This window comes from Orbicella franksi, chromosome 4, assembly GCF_964199315.1.
Source record: "Orbicella franksi chromosome 4, jaOrbFran1.1, whole genome shotgun sequence".
NCBI lineage: Eukaryota > Metazoa > Cnidaria > Anthozoa > Scleractinia > Merulinidae > Orbicella > Orbicella franksi.
In genome coordinates this window covers 13,679,852-13,697,051 of record NC_138148.1, presented here as the reverse complement: position 1 = coordinate 13,697,051, position 17,200 = coordinate 13,679,852, and the positions used below count along the sequence as shown (strand labels likewise).

The following is a 17,200-nucleotide window of genomic DNA, read 5'->3' as shown; positions in this document are numbered from 1 at the left end:
ACCTTTCTTTCCCAGTTTAACAATAAGTACCTGCTTCCACGCTTCAGGGACCCTTTCATGGTTCCATATCTTTATCATCAATCAATGTATTTGCTCTCAATAACTCAGCTGTGATAGAATCAATCCCAGGGGCTTTGCCGTTTTTAAGTTTGCGGTTTTTATTATCGTAATAGTTCTTAGTGGTTTCTCTTAGTATTATAGTATTGTAATTAGATTTTTTAATGTAGTTTTAGTTTTTAACGTACAGTTATAAAGTTTTAATGTGTGCATAAATTTGTATTTTTAACCTAATGTTATTTATACAGGGCCCCTATGAATAAAAGCCTTTGAGCTGAACAGGCTACCCTGTCAGTTTAAATAAAGTTTCACTTTACTTTACTTTGCTTTGCTTTGCTTTGCTTTGCTGATCCGTGGATTATCCTTTTTTTTTAAGGCCTACCCAACACTGTTTCTGCTGTTTCTATATATGCCTTCTTCATCAGCGAAAGTCTCTCTCTACTCCCTCTTCAACTTCTGGTTCTTAATTCTCTAGGGCCTGATACCCATTACGTAAGGTTTGTTAAAAGTCTTTAGTACCTGCTCATTTTCCAACTTAGTCGTCTTATACTTCACTCTACATTCGACCTTTTCTTTCGGTGACTTCCTCAACCTTAGTTTGATCGTCGTACCCACAAGATAATGATCACTTCCAATATCTACAGACCCGTAGACTCTTGTGTTAATACTGAATTCCTAAATCGCTTGTTGATGATGACATGGTCGAGCTGATTCCTGGTCTGTCCATCAGGCGACACCCATGTTGTTTTGTGGATGGTCTTGTGCGGGAACAGGGTTCCTCTAATAACTAGCTCATTCATATCACACATTTCACAAAGTCTTTCTCAGTAACTATAATCACATAATGATTATTTCCACCATCTAAAAAATCTCAATCTTGCGTATAATTCTTCCTTTGCTTGTTCATCTGCATTGTCTGTAGGTGCGTATACATGATGACTGTAAGCTTTATATATCTGGAATAGTATGTGGCTTGAGTTATTCTTTCTCTGATAGGGTGTTCTCCATCAGAGCTCCAACAGCACTTTTTGACATCAATATACTTACTCCCTGTCTGTCTGGGTTGTCAACATCTCTTTCAGAGTAAACTTTGGTTTCTCCTTCTGCAAGTTGCACTTCTCCTTGCCCCGTCTAGTAAGTTTCGCTGATGCCCACGATGTAAATACATTTCCTCTTCATCTCTCTTGCTGCCTGTGCGATGTTGCCACTTCCGTAAAGCGTTCGATCATTCCAGTTGCAAACTTTCAGCTTGAAGGGTGTAGTGGGCTAGCCGGCCCGGGGACGTCCTGTTGGGTCTGGTCCCCGTGCGTCATTGGTTTCCTCTCACGAAGTACGGCCACAGCGTCTCCTTGATGTTGCAGTAAATTCTCTCTCCTTCTGGTTTCTGTGATATGTTTTTAAGTTTTTTTTTTTTTTTACGGGAGAGGGTTATCAACCCTCAGCCCAACCCCCAACCTGGAGGACCAGGGGATCACTCTTCGTCTGGCTCCTGCCCTTCGACCTGTTCGGCATGGGTGACCCTACCAGGAGTACAAGACCCCCGCCCACGTAGCTCTAGGAGTCATTGGAACACACAAGCCACCCCACCACGAACAAGGTAGTGATCCTAATCGAGGTAGAGGTGAACATGCAGTCACTATAATACTCTGAACCGCTGCAAAATTAAGATGAAACTAGCAAACAGTGGCACTGGCCTTCAATACAAACTCAGTTGAACCTCCACTGACAGCCACCTCTCTTCAACGACGATATCTAACGAAAAATGCTCCTCAGTTTGCTTTCCATTTGCTAACATTGTATATTTTTATATGGTGGTAGTCGTAGGTCACCGAGGGACCCTCGTGATACAAGCCTGTTATTGAAAGGGAAGTTGATTTCGACTTGAGTCCACTACACGTTTTTTCTTTCAAAAACAATATCCCGCCCAGGGGTACGTATTTTCGTCTTATTTTTCTGCTCCCACGTTTTGAAGGATATAACCTTGTTATTCTTATATTGAATTAGTGAGCGTAAGGGTAACAGGAGTCAAGGAAATGATCAGATTATCCTCACCAAATAATAGATGGTGTTCCGTGTTGCCTAAGGAATAATACGCGTTTAAGGTCTATAACAACTGTTAGTGGACGCACAAGGGGAACAAGGGTTCGTCTAGCAGTTTTTCAAGACCTCAAATATGTATTATGTTCTTAGAAAACATGGAAACACCATTTTCTGTTTGGTTTAGTATATAGGGCGAGGAAGAGAGAATGTTCACAACTAACAAGAGGTGGTGTTTTCGCTGGAAAAAACACAAATCGGCATCCACCAGCTATATTGTAATTCCTCATATGATGCCTCTCATACTACTCGTATGAAAAAAAACAAAACAAAACAAAACAAAACAAAAAACTGGAGGCCAGTTAAGACAATTCATCTGTTGGGATAGAAAATATTCACTATTTTCCTGTCGTTTGTTTGCAGTCGGCATTAAAATTGAAACTTCCATTCGCATGCCGAAAATAATATGGCGTGATAAAATAGACATGACAAGAAAACCACTCACTTCGATTTGATGGTCAAAATTCACACCTCTAATTACAATTTGTACCACCTGATATCAGATATTATGCTGTACATAAAATTGAGTATTCTACCTAGATTTAGAATAACTCTCCAAAGAACGAATTTCCAATATTCTCCTTTGTTTCTAATCTTGTCTTCGTTCTTACCGAGTAAGCTTTACGAAACAAGCGAACCTTGAGAGCTTGTTTTAATCTCGTACCCAGACCCCGTGACCAGTGGTCGGAAAGGCGATTACGAGTTGCGTTACACGTTCGAGTTTGCTTGGCTTTGAAAACGGGGAAAATGAGCGAAAGCTTAACACCAGCGACTTGGCGTTCTTGATCGATGTTACTTTGCAACAAAGTGCTTTATAAAAGAACATTCGTAGATGAACAATCAGATGTCCCGACTTCTAATTTCATTTGATTAGAAACACAAACGTCATCGATGAGGTAACCTGTAGACCGTGCCCTCAACTAACAGTGGATCTTGCTGTCCTTTCTCTGTGCGAGACAACCGCACCTTCAATACAAAGAAAGGACATGTAATTGTTAGACGGAGCGCTCAGCTATCCACTAAATATACTCTTAAAACTAAGCGCTTGGTGGTCCATATGGATCAAACAAATGTGACTGTCATTTTGTGACTAGATGAGCTTCAACGTAGGGTCAAATCCAAATGAAACCAAATATTAGTTTCGCACCTACGAAAACTGTGTCGTTCGGCTGGACTATCACATTTCTTGGAGCTCAGCTTCAGAATCGGACCCATCAGTTAAATAACAGAGCTTCTTTGTGTTCATAAAAGTGAAACTGTTGTGACTTCGGGAAATCTCAGAGCGGTTTTCTATTGAGTGTCGAAAGTAATCAGGCAATTACTTAGGTTTTCGTTTTACTACGGTTGAAGATTGGCTGAGTAGTCTAACTGGCAAGTAATTGGTTTAGTTTTGGTTTTACGATAGTATTGAAGAAACTGCGTAGCGTCTTTTAAACTACAAGTAATATAAATGTTAAAGACGCTTAATGGCGGTATAAATCAACCGACGTTTCGGCATTACTGCGTTCTTCAGGGTGTTAAAGCTGTGGCAGCTTAAACACCCTGAAGAAGGCAGTAATGCCGAAACGTCGGTTGATTTATACCGCCATTAGGCGTCTTTTTAACAATACTTTTAACATTTACTTGTTGGTTTTACGATACTCGATCGAAAACCGCTCTGAGAACCTATTATTGTGAACCACGGTCAGTACCGGGTTTTTTGTTTCATAGTCGATATAACGCGCCAACGAAGACAACGTTTGACTTTCAGTTGATGTCCGTGAGTCCCATTAACTCTTTAATTTGTGTCTTCGAGGAGCAGAGGGCAGGTGAAATGAATAAAGTTTCATTTTTTACCTTTGGTTTTTCATCTTGTTCTGCCATGTAGCCAATGCACATGCTCTGTGTGGTGTGACCCCAGACCAGATCAACAGTACAGTCTACAGTAAAACAAAAACGTTTGGTAACCAAATTCCTGTTCTCAGCCAAGCAATCTTTACACCGTGAGGAAATAACATGTACAATCGAGCAAAGATGGGAAGAAGTTGCAATAAGTCTTGTTCCCAAACTGGAATCGACCTACATTTACATAACTGAGTAAGTTAAATTTTAAGGACAAAATAAAATATCCAGGAACACGGGTGAATCTGTACAGGCTCGAAACTTCACAAGACTTCAATATATTAACCTGTGATCAGGAGAGTTTATTTCCGCAGTTTTATTTACTAAAATGCCGTGATATAAGAGGGGAGAAAATTCGCCTAATCATAGGTTACTCAGCCTTTCAATATTCTAAATTGATACACTCTTTCTTTCTATATTGCACCATAGTTAATAAAGTTTTTGTTCTCTTTTTTGGCCTTGACCGTGCACAAAACACAATAGTTGTTTACTACTGACCGAGGAACTAACCAATAGAAACGTTTTGATTACGTAAATCATGCATAGTGTATGAACACAGAACAAAAGATTGTGCACAGTCGTGGACCTTCCAACATAAATCTTGGCATCTTTGTTTGCTCCTTTGATGTTTGCCGGGTCTCATAACCATTCCCCTCTATTAACTATGATTGCACAAACTGAAAAACACGTCATCAACCATGTCATAACGGCAAACTGCAACACTAACATTTCAACGTTTTGAAAACCTACCATTCGCACCCTCAGCCCCTCCCTCCACTCGTAGCAGCAACACCCCTCCTAATTTCTTTTCCACTGATGAAAGGAAAGTTGAACCTGAGAAAAAGCCAGGAAAGTGTCAGTTGCGTTCACTGCACTATGAAAAAAAGTCGTCAGGAATTCAGAACTAAGTTACACCTGTCGTGAAATTATTCAAAGTGAAAGAGGATGAAGGGCAAGAGAGTAAGGGTTCTTACCACTTGGCAAAAAATCCGGAAATTTTGGTTGAAGGTCAAATGGAATAGTCATTTTCCAGAAAATCCCTTCGAAAATTATAGACTACCTCCAGAGGTTGACATTCTTTTCCCGTCCGGAACGGAAGGGCGGAAATTTCCTTACGAATTTGCTAAATTTCCAGTTTCCAGTCTCTCATCAACCAAAAACAATTACGGTAATTCGAATTGTAAGTGGTAAGCACCATCTTATTCGGTTGGGTTGTTGATTTTGGAAAAACCCCACCATTGCTGAAAAGTCATCTCAACAGGTGTATTCTGACATATGGTAAGCACCCTTAATCTCTCATAATGGTCTTATACCAAAGGAAATCCCTCTCAAGTGTTTTTTTGATCACTGTCGGTTAAGGAAGTCCCAAGAGGGAGTAGAAAACGCTATCCCGGTCATGCAGATTTTACTCACCTGGATAGTCCAAGTGGCTTCTCCGCGAAAACATACAAGCAACGCTCGAGTGTCTAAAAATAACTTGTGAGGGATTACCTTCCCAACAACGCCTACATGACGATTAACCCTCTTACTCTTCATCCACTCTTTTTCAAAGGAATATGCCAATATCATCGTTTAATCCCGTGTGTTTAGCTAATACACTATGCGGGCAAATTAATGTCAATGTGAACATGGTTTTTATTGGCCGCCAGTGGTCGTATTTGTGGGGTTAAATCCCACTTCCCATACCAATCAGAATTTGTTTCGAGATATAGTAGACACATGCTAAGCTCTTACCTAAAAATCTGTCACCAAGTCCCTGTTGAACAGCACTGACTGCATCCCTGGAGACGGAAACACAAATGAAAGTGGTATAGTCCTTAACTCTATTGAAATTTTGTCAATTTGCGACAGGTTGCGAGAAAAAAAGAACCTAGCCATAGAGGTTGCGACTCTACAGATTACAAACCTCTCAGTTGTACAACAACATTCCATACGATCATTGTGAGAAAATGTGGGAACTTATGTCTTCGAGTCTATAAACAATTTGCCTGAGGTCTTCCGCTAACTCAAAACTGAAGCCTTTATTCTCTACTACATAAGCTAGTCATTTGGTTCAATTCCAAAAGTACAGCATACTCTAGAGAGTATAAAGAAATGCAATTAATTTTCTTTTTACTCAGCAAAGCTAGCATGAGAAAGCACTTGTTACACATAACAAATTTGCAAAACTAACAACGCGCAAATTGTTTTTCCGTTGCTGAAGTATTCGATTTTAACACACCTCCAGAGACGGGCGAAATTGGATTAGATGTCATTGGAAACCTCTTTAACTTCAGCTCTATGTCAGTTGGCCTACGCTACTTTCCAAGCAAGGCACAAAAAAAAAATAAAGAAATAAAGAAATAAAACATTTAACAGCGATAGGTTCGCCATTTATTAGGAGAAGTGTTACCAAATTGTGGTTTACTGTAGGACCTGTCTGTCTTATGAGCATATTTTTCCGCTTTACTGTTTGGTTCGAAGTGTGCGCTCTTAGCTCACCTGCCAGTAAAACTGAAGCTTCTAATCTGACGGCAAAGGTTTTTTAAAAATAGGAATTTGTTCAAATACCTGTTTATTTTTGGCACTTTTAGATAATAATCTGAGTTGTAAAAGGTTCCATTCATGCAGTAAATGTGTTGTCAGCTTTCCTATAAAGTTGACAATGAGACTTATATAGACTTTCAACAAGCGAACTAATATTCGACAACGTCAGGTGTTATTGTTTAGCAATGCAGCATCTAGATCCAGGCTACTTGCGATAAGACCAAGCAAAAGGAAAATATCCTATCTGATCAGTTACCCTTTTTCAGCTATCTCTATGTTTTACTTTACGTCGTACGGGATAACAAATGAATTACTGGAAAACAACTAATTCGACAAACAGTTGTGACGATAGGTGTTTCCTGGAAACACGGTAAAGTTTTGACTGAACGTACTCTTGGACTGACAACTGGGGGAATCTAACTCTGGAGAGCAGTGCTTTGTCTGCGGGAACGGAAAATCGCCACGATTTCTGATTTCTCCCTTTCAGCTTGTCACGCAATCTTTCTACCCCATGATGGAGAGGACTGCCTGATGGGCAATAAGAATGTCTGTGTAGGACGTGACACAAATAACCTTACACTCGGAATAGACCAGTCAGAGTATGAGGCAACAACATTTCACTAGCGCCAAGCGCGGGAAAACGCACACTAGTTTATTCCTATGGTTCTGATTGGCTAAAAAAACTGGAGAGCCTTTTCTGATTGGCTAGAAATACTTAACACAAAAGAAGCTGTCCACAGTGGTGTGGTAAGCAGCCTTCCATGGTAATACAGAGAAGTTTGCATATAACAAGTCGCCTTATGAAAATAAAAGAAACAATGATCTGCTTACTTCGTTAAAGCCAACGTTGCACATTCGTTTGCCAGCATGGTCTTAATCAAATGCTCTCCACAACCTACAAGTCATTTGGAGTTGAATCATTGCACAGTCACTATTAATGTTCTCAACTGGTACAAAATAAAGTAAAAAACACTGGCCTTCAATACATAAACATCACCAACAAAATCTTGTATGTGAATGACTGATACGTTCAGACTGTTACTCCACCATGATTTCATGGCCCATTATTAACTGGATTACCAGGATTCTACTGTAACAATAATAATAATAATCATAGTACGAAAATAAAAAAAATCAACCAGACCTGATGTACAGCAGGCCACACCCACTTGGTTAGCTTCAAGTGTTGTTGCCCAACAGCCACTGCCATACACAGCTGCCTGATTGAATAGATAGATCAAATTGCTTGTGAGGATCACAAATTACATTGACATGGATAATTCAACTTCGTTCCCAGGGTCTTACATCCTCCACCCTCCTCTCTCACTCTGGAGGGCAGGAAGATCAGAAAGAAACTGGGAACGAGGTTGGGGAGAATTCTGATCCTTCTGCGTCTGAGTCTTTTAAGCAGCAGAATTAGAAATCAATTTCATGATTCGTTTGTCCTTGAGACAACAATCAGAGAATAACTTGGATGTCTGAAATCAAAACATGCTTGTCCAAGGTATTTTCTCAAAAAGAGAAACAAATAAAGAAAGAACATAGAGTTTGTGATTTGCGCTTGGTGCAGTAAAAAATTTCAACTTATACTTTAAGTAAATAACTTTTTGTGTTGCTGTACCGTTTTGGTGCCAAAATACAGTCCCAAAGGATCTGGGGACGAATTAGCCTTTTTATATAAATAGGTGGAATGTATTTAAATGCTTGCCTAACAATCAACTGAACACATCCGCTAAAAGAACATGTAAAGAGCTGTGTAAAGATGTATGGATTTACCAAACAGAATTGTAAGTAATATTTTGTTGTGAATATTTCTAGCCTTTCAAGTGTAATTTCATATTGCAAATGCAATTCTTTTATTTGCTCTGCAGTTTGACTGTTGCTGACTGTTGGCAACCAGTACAAAAATAAAACCATTACCTGTGCATTTGTAGCCTTCAAATTTCAGTAATGCTTTGCTATGTAAGCGCGAATCATTTGGATAAGACCCCCCTTTTCATCACTGGGTAAATTAATATCTCGGCAAAGTCAAGTCAATTTTCATTTTCTTTTAAATAGCATTTGTATGCACCAGAAGCATGCATGCTGCTCAGACAAATCATGACAGAGATTTACTTGTCCAAATCAAATTTCTATGTGCCCCAGACAACAACAGGGAGAGGCTTTAGTGCACCCTGCAGTCATTAAAATATAATGGTCCCCCTACCAGCTGAAATGTCACACAATTTGGGCGTGCATGTTTACTTCACACTAACCTTTAAAACTAATCAGTTGTATGTTAATATGGTCATGTGTTTTGGTAGAGGTTTGAAAAGGCAGTCAAGTAGAGCTTTTGAAAGGGTCAAGGAGAATTTTGCTCGATGTAAAACTAACAAAAATAAAATTGTTCTCAGAAAAAAGGAGCCGTGTGTTTGCTGACCTTAACGGGTCTCTATAGTCACAATACAGTGGCAAGTGAAGGCTAACCTGACCAATACGACCAGGTGTTTTGTAAACCACACCACCACTAGACACACCAGCACAGAGATGCCCATGTGTATCCATACACACTGTGCCAACAGTATCCATATTGTCATCTTCCTAGACAGGGACCACAAGTTTACTAATTATAACTAAGATGGCAACAATGTAACTTTACTTTTAAACTAAAGATTCTTAGCAATTTTCAACTTTAGTTTTTCTTCTTAAAAACAATCCAGTACCAAATGTTCTTGATTAAAATTCTCCTGTCATTCATCAAACTTGGTGAGGTGGACCTGCCATTTATTTGACTCTAACAGTTTCCTCAGGCATGGTGTTTATTAAGAAAGGATTTTATTCATTACTTGACCTATTTTTGGCAGTTTTATATTTTGCTGTCAAACAGCTTAAATTGTGGGAGGCGCGGTAGCCTCATGGTTAGTGCGCTCGTCTCTGGATATAGCAGTCCGGGTTTGAGCCCTGGTCGGGGACATTGTGTTGTGTTCTTGGGCAAGACACTTTACTCTCACAGTGCCTCCCTCCACCCAGGTGTATAAATGGGTACCGGTGAACTTAGTACTGGGGGTAACCCTGTGATGGACTAGCATCCCATCCAGGGGGGAGTAGAAATACTCCTAGTCGCTTCATGTTACAGAAACAGGATAAGCTCCGGCCTGATGGGCCACTTGGCTCGCACGCAGACTTTACACAGCTTAAATATTACACCTTGCATAAATGCTTGTGACGATTATTAAATATTATAACCCACCGGGTGATTTTATTGGTTATTGGTTGGCATGATTTTATTGGTTACTTTATGTCACATGGTGAAAACTCACAGGACAGTCATCATGCAATAATCCCCGCCTGTGTTGATATTTGTCCTCCGATTGCTTCCATCGAAGAGAAACATGGTCAACAATAGAGTTTCAAATTTTCCTTTCTCTTATTTTACATGGAGGGAGACCAAACTCGCTTTATTGAGTACAGCGATAGTGACATTAAATAGCTGGTTGCAAATGCTGTTCTGGAAAGTACATCAAGTTTTTGAGTTTTTGATCTACGGGGTGTTACGAGAGTTAATTTCACGTGACAGCTTGTCAAGTTTTGGTCCAATCACGGTGGAAATAAAGTTAGTTAGACCAATCAAATGTACTTGCTTGCTTCCGTCAATCACGTGCATTCCCCATCAGATCACCACTGGCTTTTTTACCATGTTTACGAGTGGTTTAATTGTGATATGAAAATTAATGGGAGGGTTATAAAATAAATAAACCCCTTTCTGGCCTGCTGGTATTTCGGCTGATAATGTCCTTGGCTGAGAGATTGTCCTCAAAATTTCACATTTGCCCTTGAAGCTTCACTTCTCGGCCAAATATTCATTTTTCAGACAATCTCTCAGCCACGGACATTATCAGCTGACATACCAGCCGCCTGAAGGGGTTTATTTACTAACTCCACCTTGGAGACCATGCATTTATTACAGATCTCTCAGTCTTTTAGAATACAACAGTCACTCTATTCTCCAATGAAGGTATTTACAAAACATGCAGAGTGTGCCCAGAAGAATTCTGGTACAAACAGGTGGTTGGGTACTTACATTTGACAAATCACAAAGGTTTTCTAGCCGACATCTTTTGTGTTCATGTACAGCACTCTGCGATGACTCAAGCCTGGCTTTGCACTTCTGCCATGTTTGGGTGCTTCTCTCTATAGTAAATAAATCAGCAGTTAAAATTAATGACAAGCACAGACAGGGAAACATGGGATTACAAGTGTTAGTGCTCCGTTTGCTTCTTTGAAATCTCCACTGTCTTGTCAAAGAAATTAGAATGAGGAGGCAGCCGACAGGTCAGATTAATTAATTAATTAATCATTTGCAAGGATAATTTACTGTTATTTCCCTTTACCAAAGCAATCATCAATATTGAAATTCAGTATTTTTTATTGACCACTCAGTTAATATTGAACATAGATGAACATTCTATGATTTTGTTACTTTTCATTAACACAGGCGTTGAGACCCAGGTCTGTAAATAAATTATGGTTTCAAATAAATGGTTGGTGCTGGGTCTTCAGTCTCCAAGATTCAGGTTTAACTGCCCCTGTTGTTAAATAATGAACAAACAAAATTTCATAGCTTTCAAGAGGTATGAGTATACCAAGCTGGAAATGGGAGAGTACGGTACTCAATATTTTTGTGCATTCCATTGACCTTATCTATTATGGTTGACCTATTATGCTTTAACAATGTACATCATTATTGTCTTTTTGCTTGGCATGTTTTTCTTTTTGGTTCAATACAAGGGCGGATCTAGGGGGAGGGTGCAGGGGGTACACACCCCTCCCCACCCCTCCCCACCTGAAATTTGTTTGCCTCACCAGTCTGTTACACCATTCCTTGGTGGTGCACCCGCATTATTACCTTGTTATGCTCTCTCAGATGCTATCAATCAATCTTGTCTACTGCATTCAACCTGAGCTAGTATTTATGGCTAATGTTGAACACCTACACACTTCAAAATTTTTTTTGCTTCCATTCTGCAAGGTGTGTTACCTCTAATTAAAAAACGAAAGAAGAGAGCAAGTAAAATCCTGTAATATAACACTTAATATATCGTTACTGGGAGCAAGCCAAAAAAGAGGAAACAATAATCCTTAACACCAAGCATATGACCATATAAGCATGAGATTAAAACAGTCACCTGTTATCAAGTCTTCATCAGGACATGTGGTTAAACCATGTTCCATTGCCCATTGAAATGCTCCTTCTCCTGCAAGAAAACTGAAAATATATCACTGTCAAAAAATAGCAATCAGCTTAACGTGTTATCAGCAATGTAAAAAACTAAGCAGACATGATAACTCCAGCTATAAGGCAATTTTTGCATAAGTTGGTTTTGGGAATCTGGGCATCTGATGACAACCCCAGTTTAGAGAATAACTCTCATCCACTACTTAATAAGGACAATACAGCATTTGTTTTGGCAAAAAATCTTCAGTTGAGTTCCATAATTTTAATCTAATGGATTCTATTTATCACGCTATATTTTAGAAGTGTTAGCACCTCTTTTATTATTTTACCCATTGAAGACTGCAGTTTAGGCAGTCAAATGTGTGTGTTTTAAAAACATTTTTCAGTTCGAGAATGTTCCAATAAGTTTTTCTCTAGCAAGACAATTGACTCTCATAGAGCCCTTCTACAACAAGGAGTAAAGAATGGGTGATACTAGAGTGTTGGGGAAACCTGTAAAAACTTCTGAGTGACAGCCACAATGAGTAAGGATATCACACAAAAGGAAAAATTAATCCTAGTGATTTCAGGTTACAGAATCTGGTGATAAACACCAACCCCTTATGCGACTTAGTTCTGTAAAGGCTGCATTCGTTTTAAAAAGAAATACATAACTATACAACCTGAGTACAAGTTAAGAACGTACATTGGAGGAATGAGACCCAAGGTTGACGATCCTTTCATTTCTTCTTCTAACACTTTACTAGCTACTTGGATGGGATTCCTCACTCCTACAAAGCAAGGTTAAGTACAGTTATTATGATGCAATACTTTTATTAATGTGTTCCTTAAGTGAAATTATATGAGTTTCTCCCAATATCATTACCTGTGTTTGCTTTATTAACACAAGATGTTTTTCAGACATTTGTTTTGTTTCATAATTCATATTGTTCTGCATAATACAATAAACCATCATTCAACTGACCTTTTAAAGCACCAACAGCTCCAAATGTCAAGGACTGTCCATCCATGATACTTGCATCACATTCCACCGTACCCGATTTGGTGAGATTGGAGCCAATTCCTGCATTTGTGCAAGGAAAATCCTGAAAAAAAAAACACACACACACATGCACACTGTACAATAATAGTGAAGATCATCAAACTCCTTTCATTGTTTTTACTGTACCGAATTTTATTTAACAACCAACAAACCACATTACCAGGACAATACCAAAAGTCACTTACTCTACTTATGAATACTATCAATGTACCAAGCAGGTTAACAATGTGTAAATAATGTGAAATAGCTTAACAGTAGTGACACTTAAGTAATGTGATACACTACCTGATGATTATCTTGAATAAGAGCTAAAAGTAACCCATGCATACATGTACATTTGTACTCATGAGACAGCAAAGATCAAAGTTTTACACAGGCTGGTGTGAGACTTTTTGTGCACATAAGGTAAGAGATAACAGATACAGTTTCCTATCAAAACAATTCTGCAGAAGACTCTCTGGTGGCTCTTCCTGGTTTTACAGCATGCACCGTACTATTGCCAAATAAAAAAAGGTGAAGTCTGTGTCAGGGCAGTGGTCCATACAGCTGCCAGAGCTTATTCCAGTTTCTGTTCCATGACGTGACTAGGAGTATTTCTACTTCCCCCTAGATGGGAGGCAAGTCCATCACAGGGTTACTGCCAGCATTACATTTGTGGGTACCATTTAAAAACACCTGGATGGAGAAGGCCGTGTGAGTGTAAAGTGTCTTGCTCAAGAACACAATGCCATGATGCCCATCAGGACTAGAACTTGGACCACTTGATCTGGAGTGTAGCATGCTAACCATGATATAAAAGCCACCCCTGTACCAACATGCCACTTGACAAATGGACTGGCCAGTAATGAAAGTGTAACAACTGTGGAAGGCAAAGCTGTCAAGATCCTTGTTGGCCCTCCAATAAAAATGTTATCATTAACTCTGCTTCCCTCAACAACAACATCAACAACAACAACAACAACAACAACAACAAAACTTTCATTCGTTTTTCATTCATTTACAGCCATGAATTTCAGGTTAATGAGTTGTTTCCGTTGTTTTTATTACAAGCGTTACAAGTGTTACAACCTATTTTTGACTGGTTATCATTTACATATTATTGATACTAGGAGCTGAGACTAACTAGAGATAAGCTAAATGATGGATTACAATTAATCAGGCACCTTACTTCTTGCATTTCAATTAGCAAATTACATGTAAAACAGAAGCCACCAGAAAGTTGCAAAAAATAAGTCAAAAAGAAAACTTTTACTAGAGAGATTTACTAGAGATAAACTAAACAAAGATTTATGAAAATCTTTATTACAAGCGTTACAACCTATTTTTGACTGGTTATCATTTACATATTATTGATACTAGGAGCCGAGACTAACTAGAGATAAGCTAAATGATGATTAAAATTAATCAGGCACCTCACTTCTTGCATTTCAATTAGCAAATTACATGTAAAACAGAAGCCACCAGAAAGTTGCAAAAAATAAGTCAAAAAGAAAACTTTCTCAAGTGGCAATGGTACAGCATGTCTTAGTATAAACAGTAATTTACATCTAAAAACAAAACATCAGTGGCTTTCTCCTGTCCAATCACAACAAAGGAAGGAAATGACAATGTGGGCAATGATATAGCATAGATTTAAAAAGAAAAATCCATGTAATATATTTCTGAATGAAAATGATGTCTATGTTAACAAATTACTTCATACCTCTAAAGTTGTTATAGCAATAGTAACAACGTCTTTGGCTGAGAAGCCTCTTTTGATAGCTTTCATAGCCTAGAAAGAAATTTACCTGTTGGGTTTCAAATTGCCTAGCTCATTCAATATAAAATGGTTCATTTAACCAGTACATGTATATACACACACTGTATGGAATGATGTAGAAGAGATGCTTTCATAAAAGTATGAAATTTTGTGGAAAATTCTGAAGTGACCTAACACATCCTTATGTCATGTCTATTAAGACAGAGGGATGATAAACGTTAAATGTGAGACTTTGCAAACCTGAGACATTTTGAATATCAAATTGCGAGAGTGAGACCAATGGGTATTTTAAATGCTAGCATGACACGTTTAGACTCTAAGATGTTCACACCACAGTTAAAACAAAAACAAACAGAGAGATTGCGACTTCTGGACTTTCTTAGCCTTGCAAAAAAACTGTGAAATGCACATAACCCCCCTAAGAAAATGAGACTGGAAAACCTGTGAATACAACTGGTATAAAAATGATACAAATTTTGCAAGATCTTCTGGTTTTTGAAGGAGCATTCATCACCCCTTGAAAGGTGCATTCATGTGTATTGTTATTGATACAGCCCATGTCCAGAAAACAGAACAAATGTGTTTTACGTAACACAAGGCATCACACTATATATATATACATTACAATACTGTGGAAAAACATGTGGTCAAACTTAACCCTGATTGGCTGATTTCACCAACCATCACAGTAATGCTATCTTCTTCCTTTCTTGTCAATAAGTAACAAATATACTCTTTGCCTGTAGCTATTTAAGGTAAAAGGGCATCACATGTTACAGTACTTTCTAAAGAAAACTGAAAGAAGATTAATAGACTTTCATTCCTATAATATATTGCAGAAAAGCAAAATTGTACATGTACCTTAGTGCAGGCAGCCCTACAGGCCTCTTTATACTTCAATTCATGTGAGGCAGAGTGATACCCAGCACCTTGAACAACAAACCAAAAGAGATCAAAGATTAGATATAAAGTGGCTCTAGCATTTTGGTACATGCACAAGTGTGTCTGATGTCATCATTTGGTGATAATATCTTGGTCAACATTCTTTCGTCACAATGATCTTTTAACTTAACACTAAGCACTAGCTGTTTCAGTGCTATTAAATCAATGATGATCAAGTCATGTTACTCTGATGGTATCTCTAAAAAGCTTACAATCTTTTATGTCCTTAGGTTCAACTCTATAGACTAACATCCCCACAACTTGAAGGGTTGGGTAAACTTATCACCGGAAATGGTACCATCTTTTTGTTCTAAGTTGGTCTATGAGCTTTGCAGAGTCAGTCATCAAAAATTATTTGTACTGTAAGTTAAGCAAACAGACATCATATCAAACTTTGTATAAACTTTCTGTTGAAATGTGAAAGGATATGTCAGATCCATACTTTAACATTAAAAGTACACTTGCAAACATGCATGGTAACAATTGCTTGCTTTCTTTGCACTTTTCTTCAGTCATCTTTTTTGAGCAGAAAATCTCCACGTGCAACTTGCTGTTATGTTTGTTAATGTTTTGCTCCTTTCTATTGGTACATATTTGATGCATGGAACTTGACCTGAGTGTGACAAGTTATCATTTTGAGAGAGGTGGAATTAACAACACTGAGCGGCTTCCATACAGGCTCTTTGCTTTTTTCCCCTGGCTTGTACATCATGGCCGGTCATGAAATAGAAATAGGAAAGCCTGCTTGCAGGGTAGAAGCAGGATTTGAAAATCACTTGAATTCCAGCTTGCCATTGGACAAGTAGCTCTAAAATTTTACTTGCCCTGGGCAAGTCCTAGTTCGTTCTTTTAATGATTTAGTTGGCAGATGACTTGCCTGATCCCCTGCCTGTTGGGAAAGTGGGAGTGAAAAGTTACTTTCCTAGAAAAAAAAATTTACTTGTCCCGGATGACTGGATGGCACTTTTTTTAAGCTTTGTAGATGGCACCACGTATTTAACCCATTATCCTAAGCCGAAGGCAGGGGTCTTTGCACCCTTCTTTCAATAGTGGCGTTTTGTTCAATATTCAAACTTGATTTCCTCGCTCTCTAAACAATAAATACGCAAATAAATAAAGCAAAACATAAGATCCATTGCGATATCTTGTTTGGGCGCTTACTCCTGGAAAAAAAGAATCAAAATAAACTACCACTGATAAATAAATAAGTAAACAAATGCAAAAAACTGGCCACCGTATTGAACGAAAATAACTTAATGGCCTGGTCTACGCCTGATTATTGTCATTTTATGGTAGGTAAACCCATTTACGTCGGATGCCAACCCATGAAAAAACCGTTACTCATGTTACGTGTTAATATTAGCACAGAAGGTAAATATACTGGACATTGAGGACCTAATGAGTGATCGCTGCACAGTTTGCAGTTGATGCTAGCTTATAATGATGCAAAGCAATCTGGTAGACAGATATTCAAGTGATTTGGACTGAGTACTTTACCGACGTGAACTGCGACAAATCCAACTCCCAAATGATTTGATTCTTCTCGCAAATTGTTACATATCTCTTCCTTTCGCTTCATAACTAATCATGAGAACTTTCTTGCTTCCTCAGGCTTTATTATTGAAAATTCGGTCGCCATCTTGGAAGTGCTTGTATTACATGACGTTAGATGGGTTTCCAG

At 38.5% G+C, this 17,200-nt stretch overlaps 1 protein-coding gene across 3 annotated transcripts; it reads right to left on the bottom strand.

Annotated features, from left to right (window-relative positions):
• Window positions 1-1,451: 1,451 nt before the first annotated feature.
• Window positions 1,452-17,197, bottom strand: LOC145483453 (threonine aspartase 1-like). 3 transcript variants are annotated; one of them, XM_081461960.1, is made up of 14 exons: window positions 17,017-17,197; window positions 15,439-15,506; window positions 14,521-14,589; window positions 12,741-12,861; window positions 12,462-12,546; window positions 11,727-11,806; window positions 10,622-10,731; window positions 9,028-9,141; window positions 7,706-7,781; window positions 7,393-7,456; window positions 5,770-5,816; window positions 4,786-4,869; window positions 3,991-4,073; window positions 1,452-3,120 (listed from the first exon to the last, which is right to left on the bottom strand). In XM_081461960.1, the coding sequence occupies exons 1-14, from the start codon at window positions 17,096-17,098 to the stop codon at window positions 3,040-3,042; spliced, it is 1,164 nt and encodes a 387-aa protein (XP_081318086.1). In that variant the 5' UTR covers window positions 17,099-17,197; the 3' UTR covers window positions 1,452-3,039. The 3 variants fall into 3 exon arrangements, with proteins under 3 accessions (XP_081318086.1, XP_081318087.1, XP_081318088.1); XM_081461961.1 differs by having other exon boundaries at window positions 15,439-16,408; window positions 17,017-17,033; XM_081461962.1 differs by lacking the exon at window positions 17,017-17,197 and having other exon boundaries at window positions 14,521-14,605; window positions 15,439-15,480.
• Between the last annotated feature and the right edge of the window lie 3 nt (window positions 17,198-17,200).

What these genes read in the sequence shown, in the direction of transcription:
- LOC145483453 (XM_081461960.1), bottom strand. Translation starts at nt 17,098, where the DNA reads ATGAAGCGAAAGGAAGAGATATGTAACAATTTGCGAGAAGAATCAAAT. An exon ending in CACCTGGTCGTATTGGTCAG is followed by an intron (nt 7,782 to 9,027) that starts GTTAGCCTTCAC and finishes CTATTCAATCAG; the next exon opens with GCAGCTGTGTATGGCAGTGG. An exon ending in AGGGGCTGAGGGTGCGAATG is followed by an intron (nt 4,074 to 4,785) that starts GTAGGTTTTCAA and finishes GTTTTACTGTAG; the next exon opens with ACTGTACTGTTGATCTGGTC.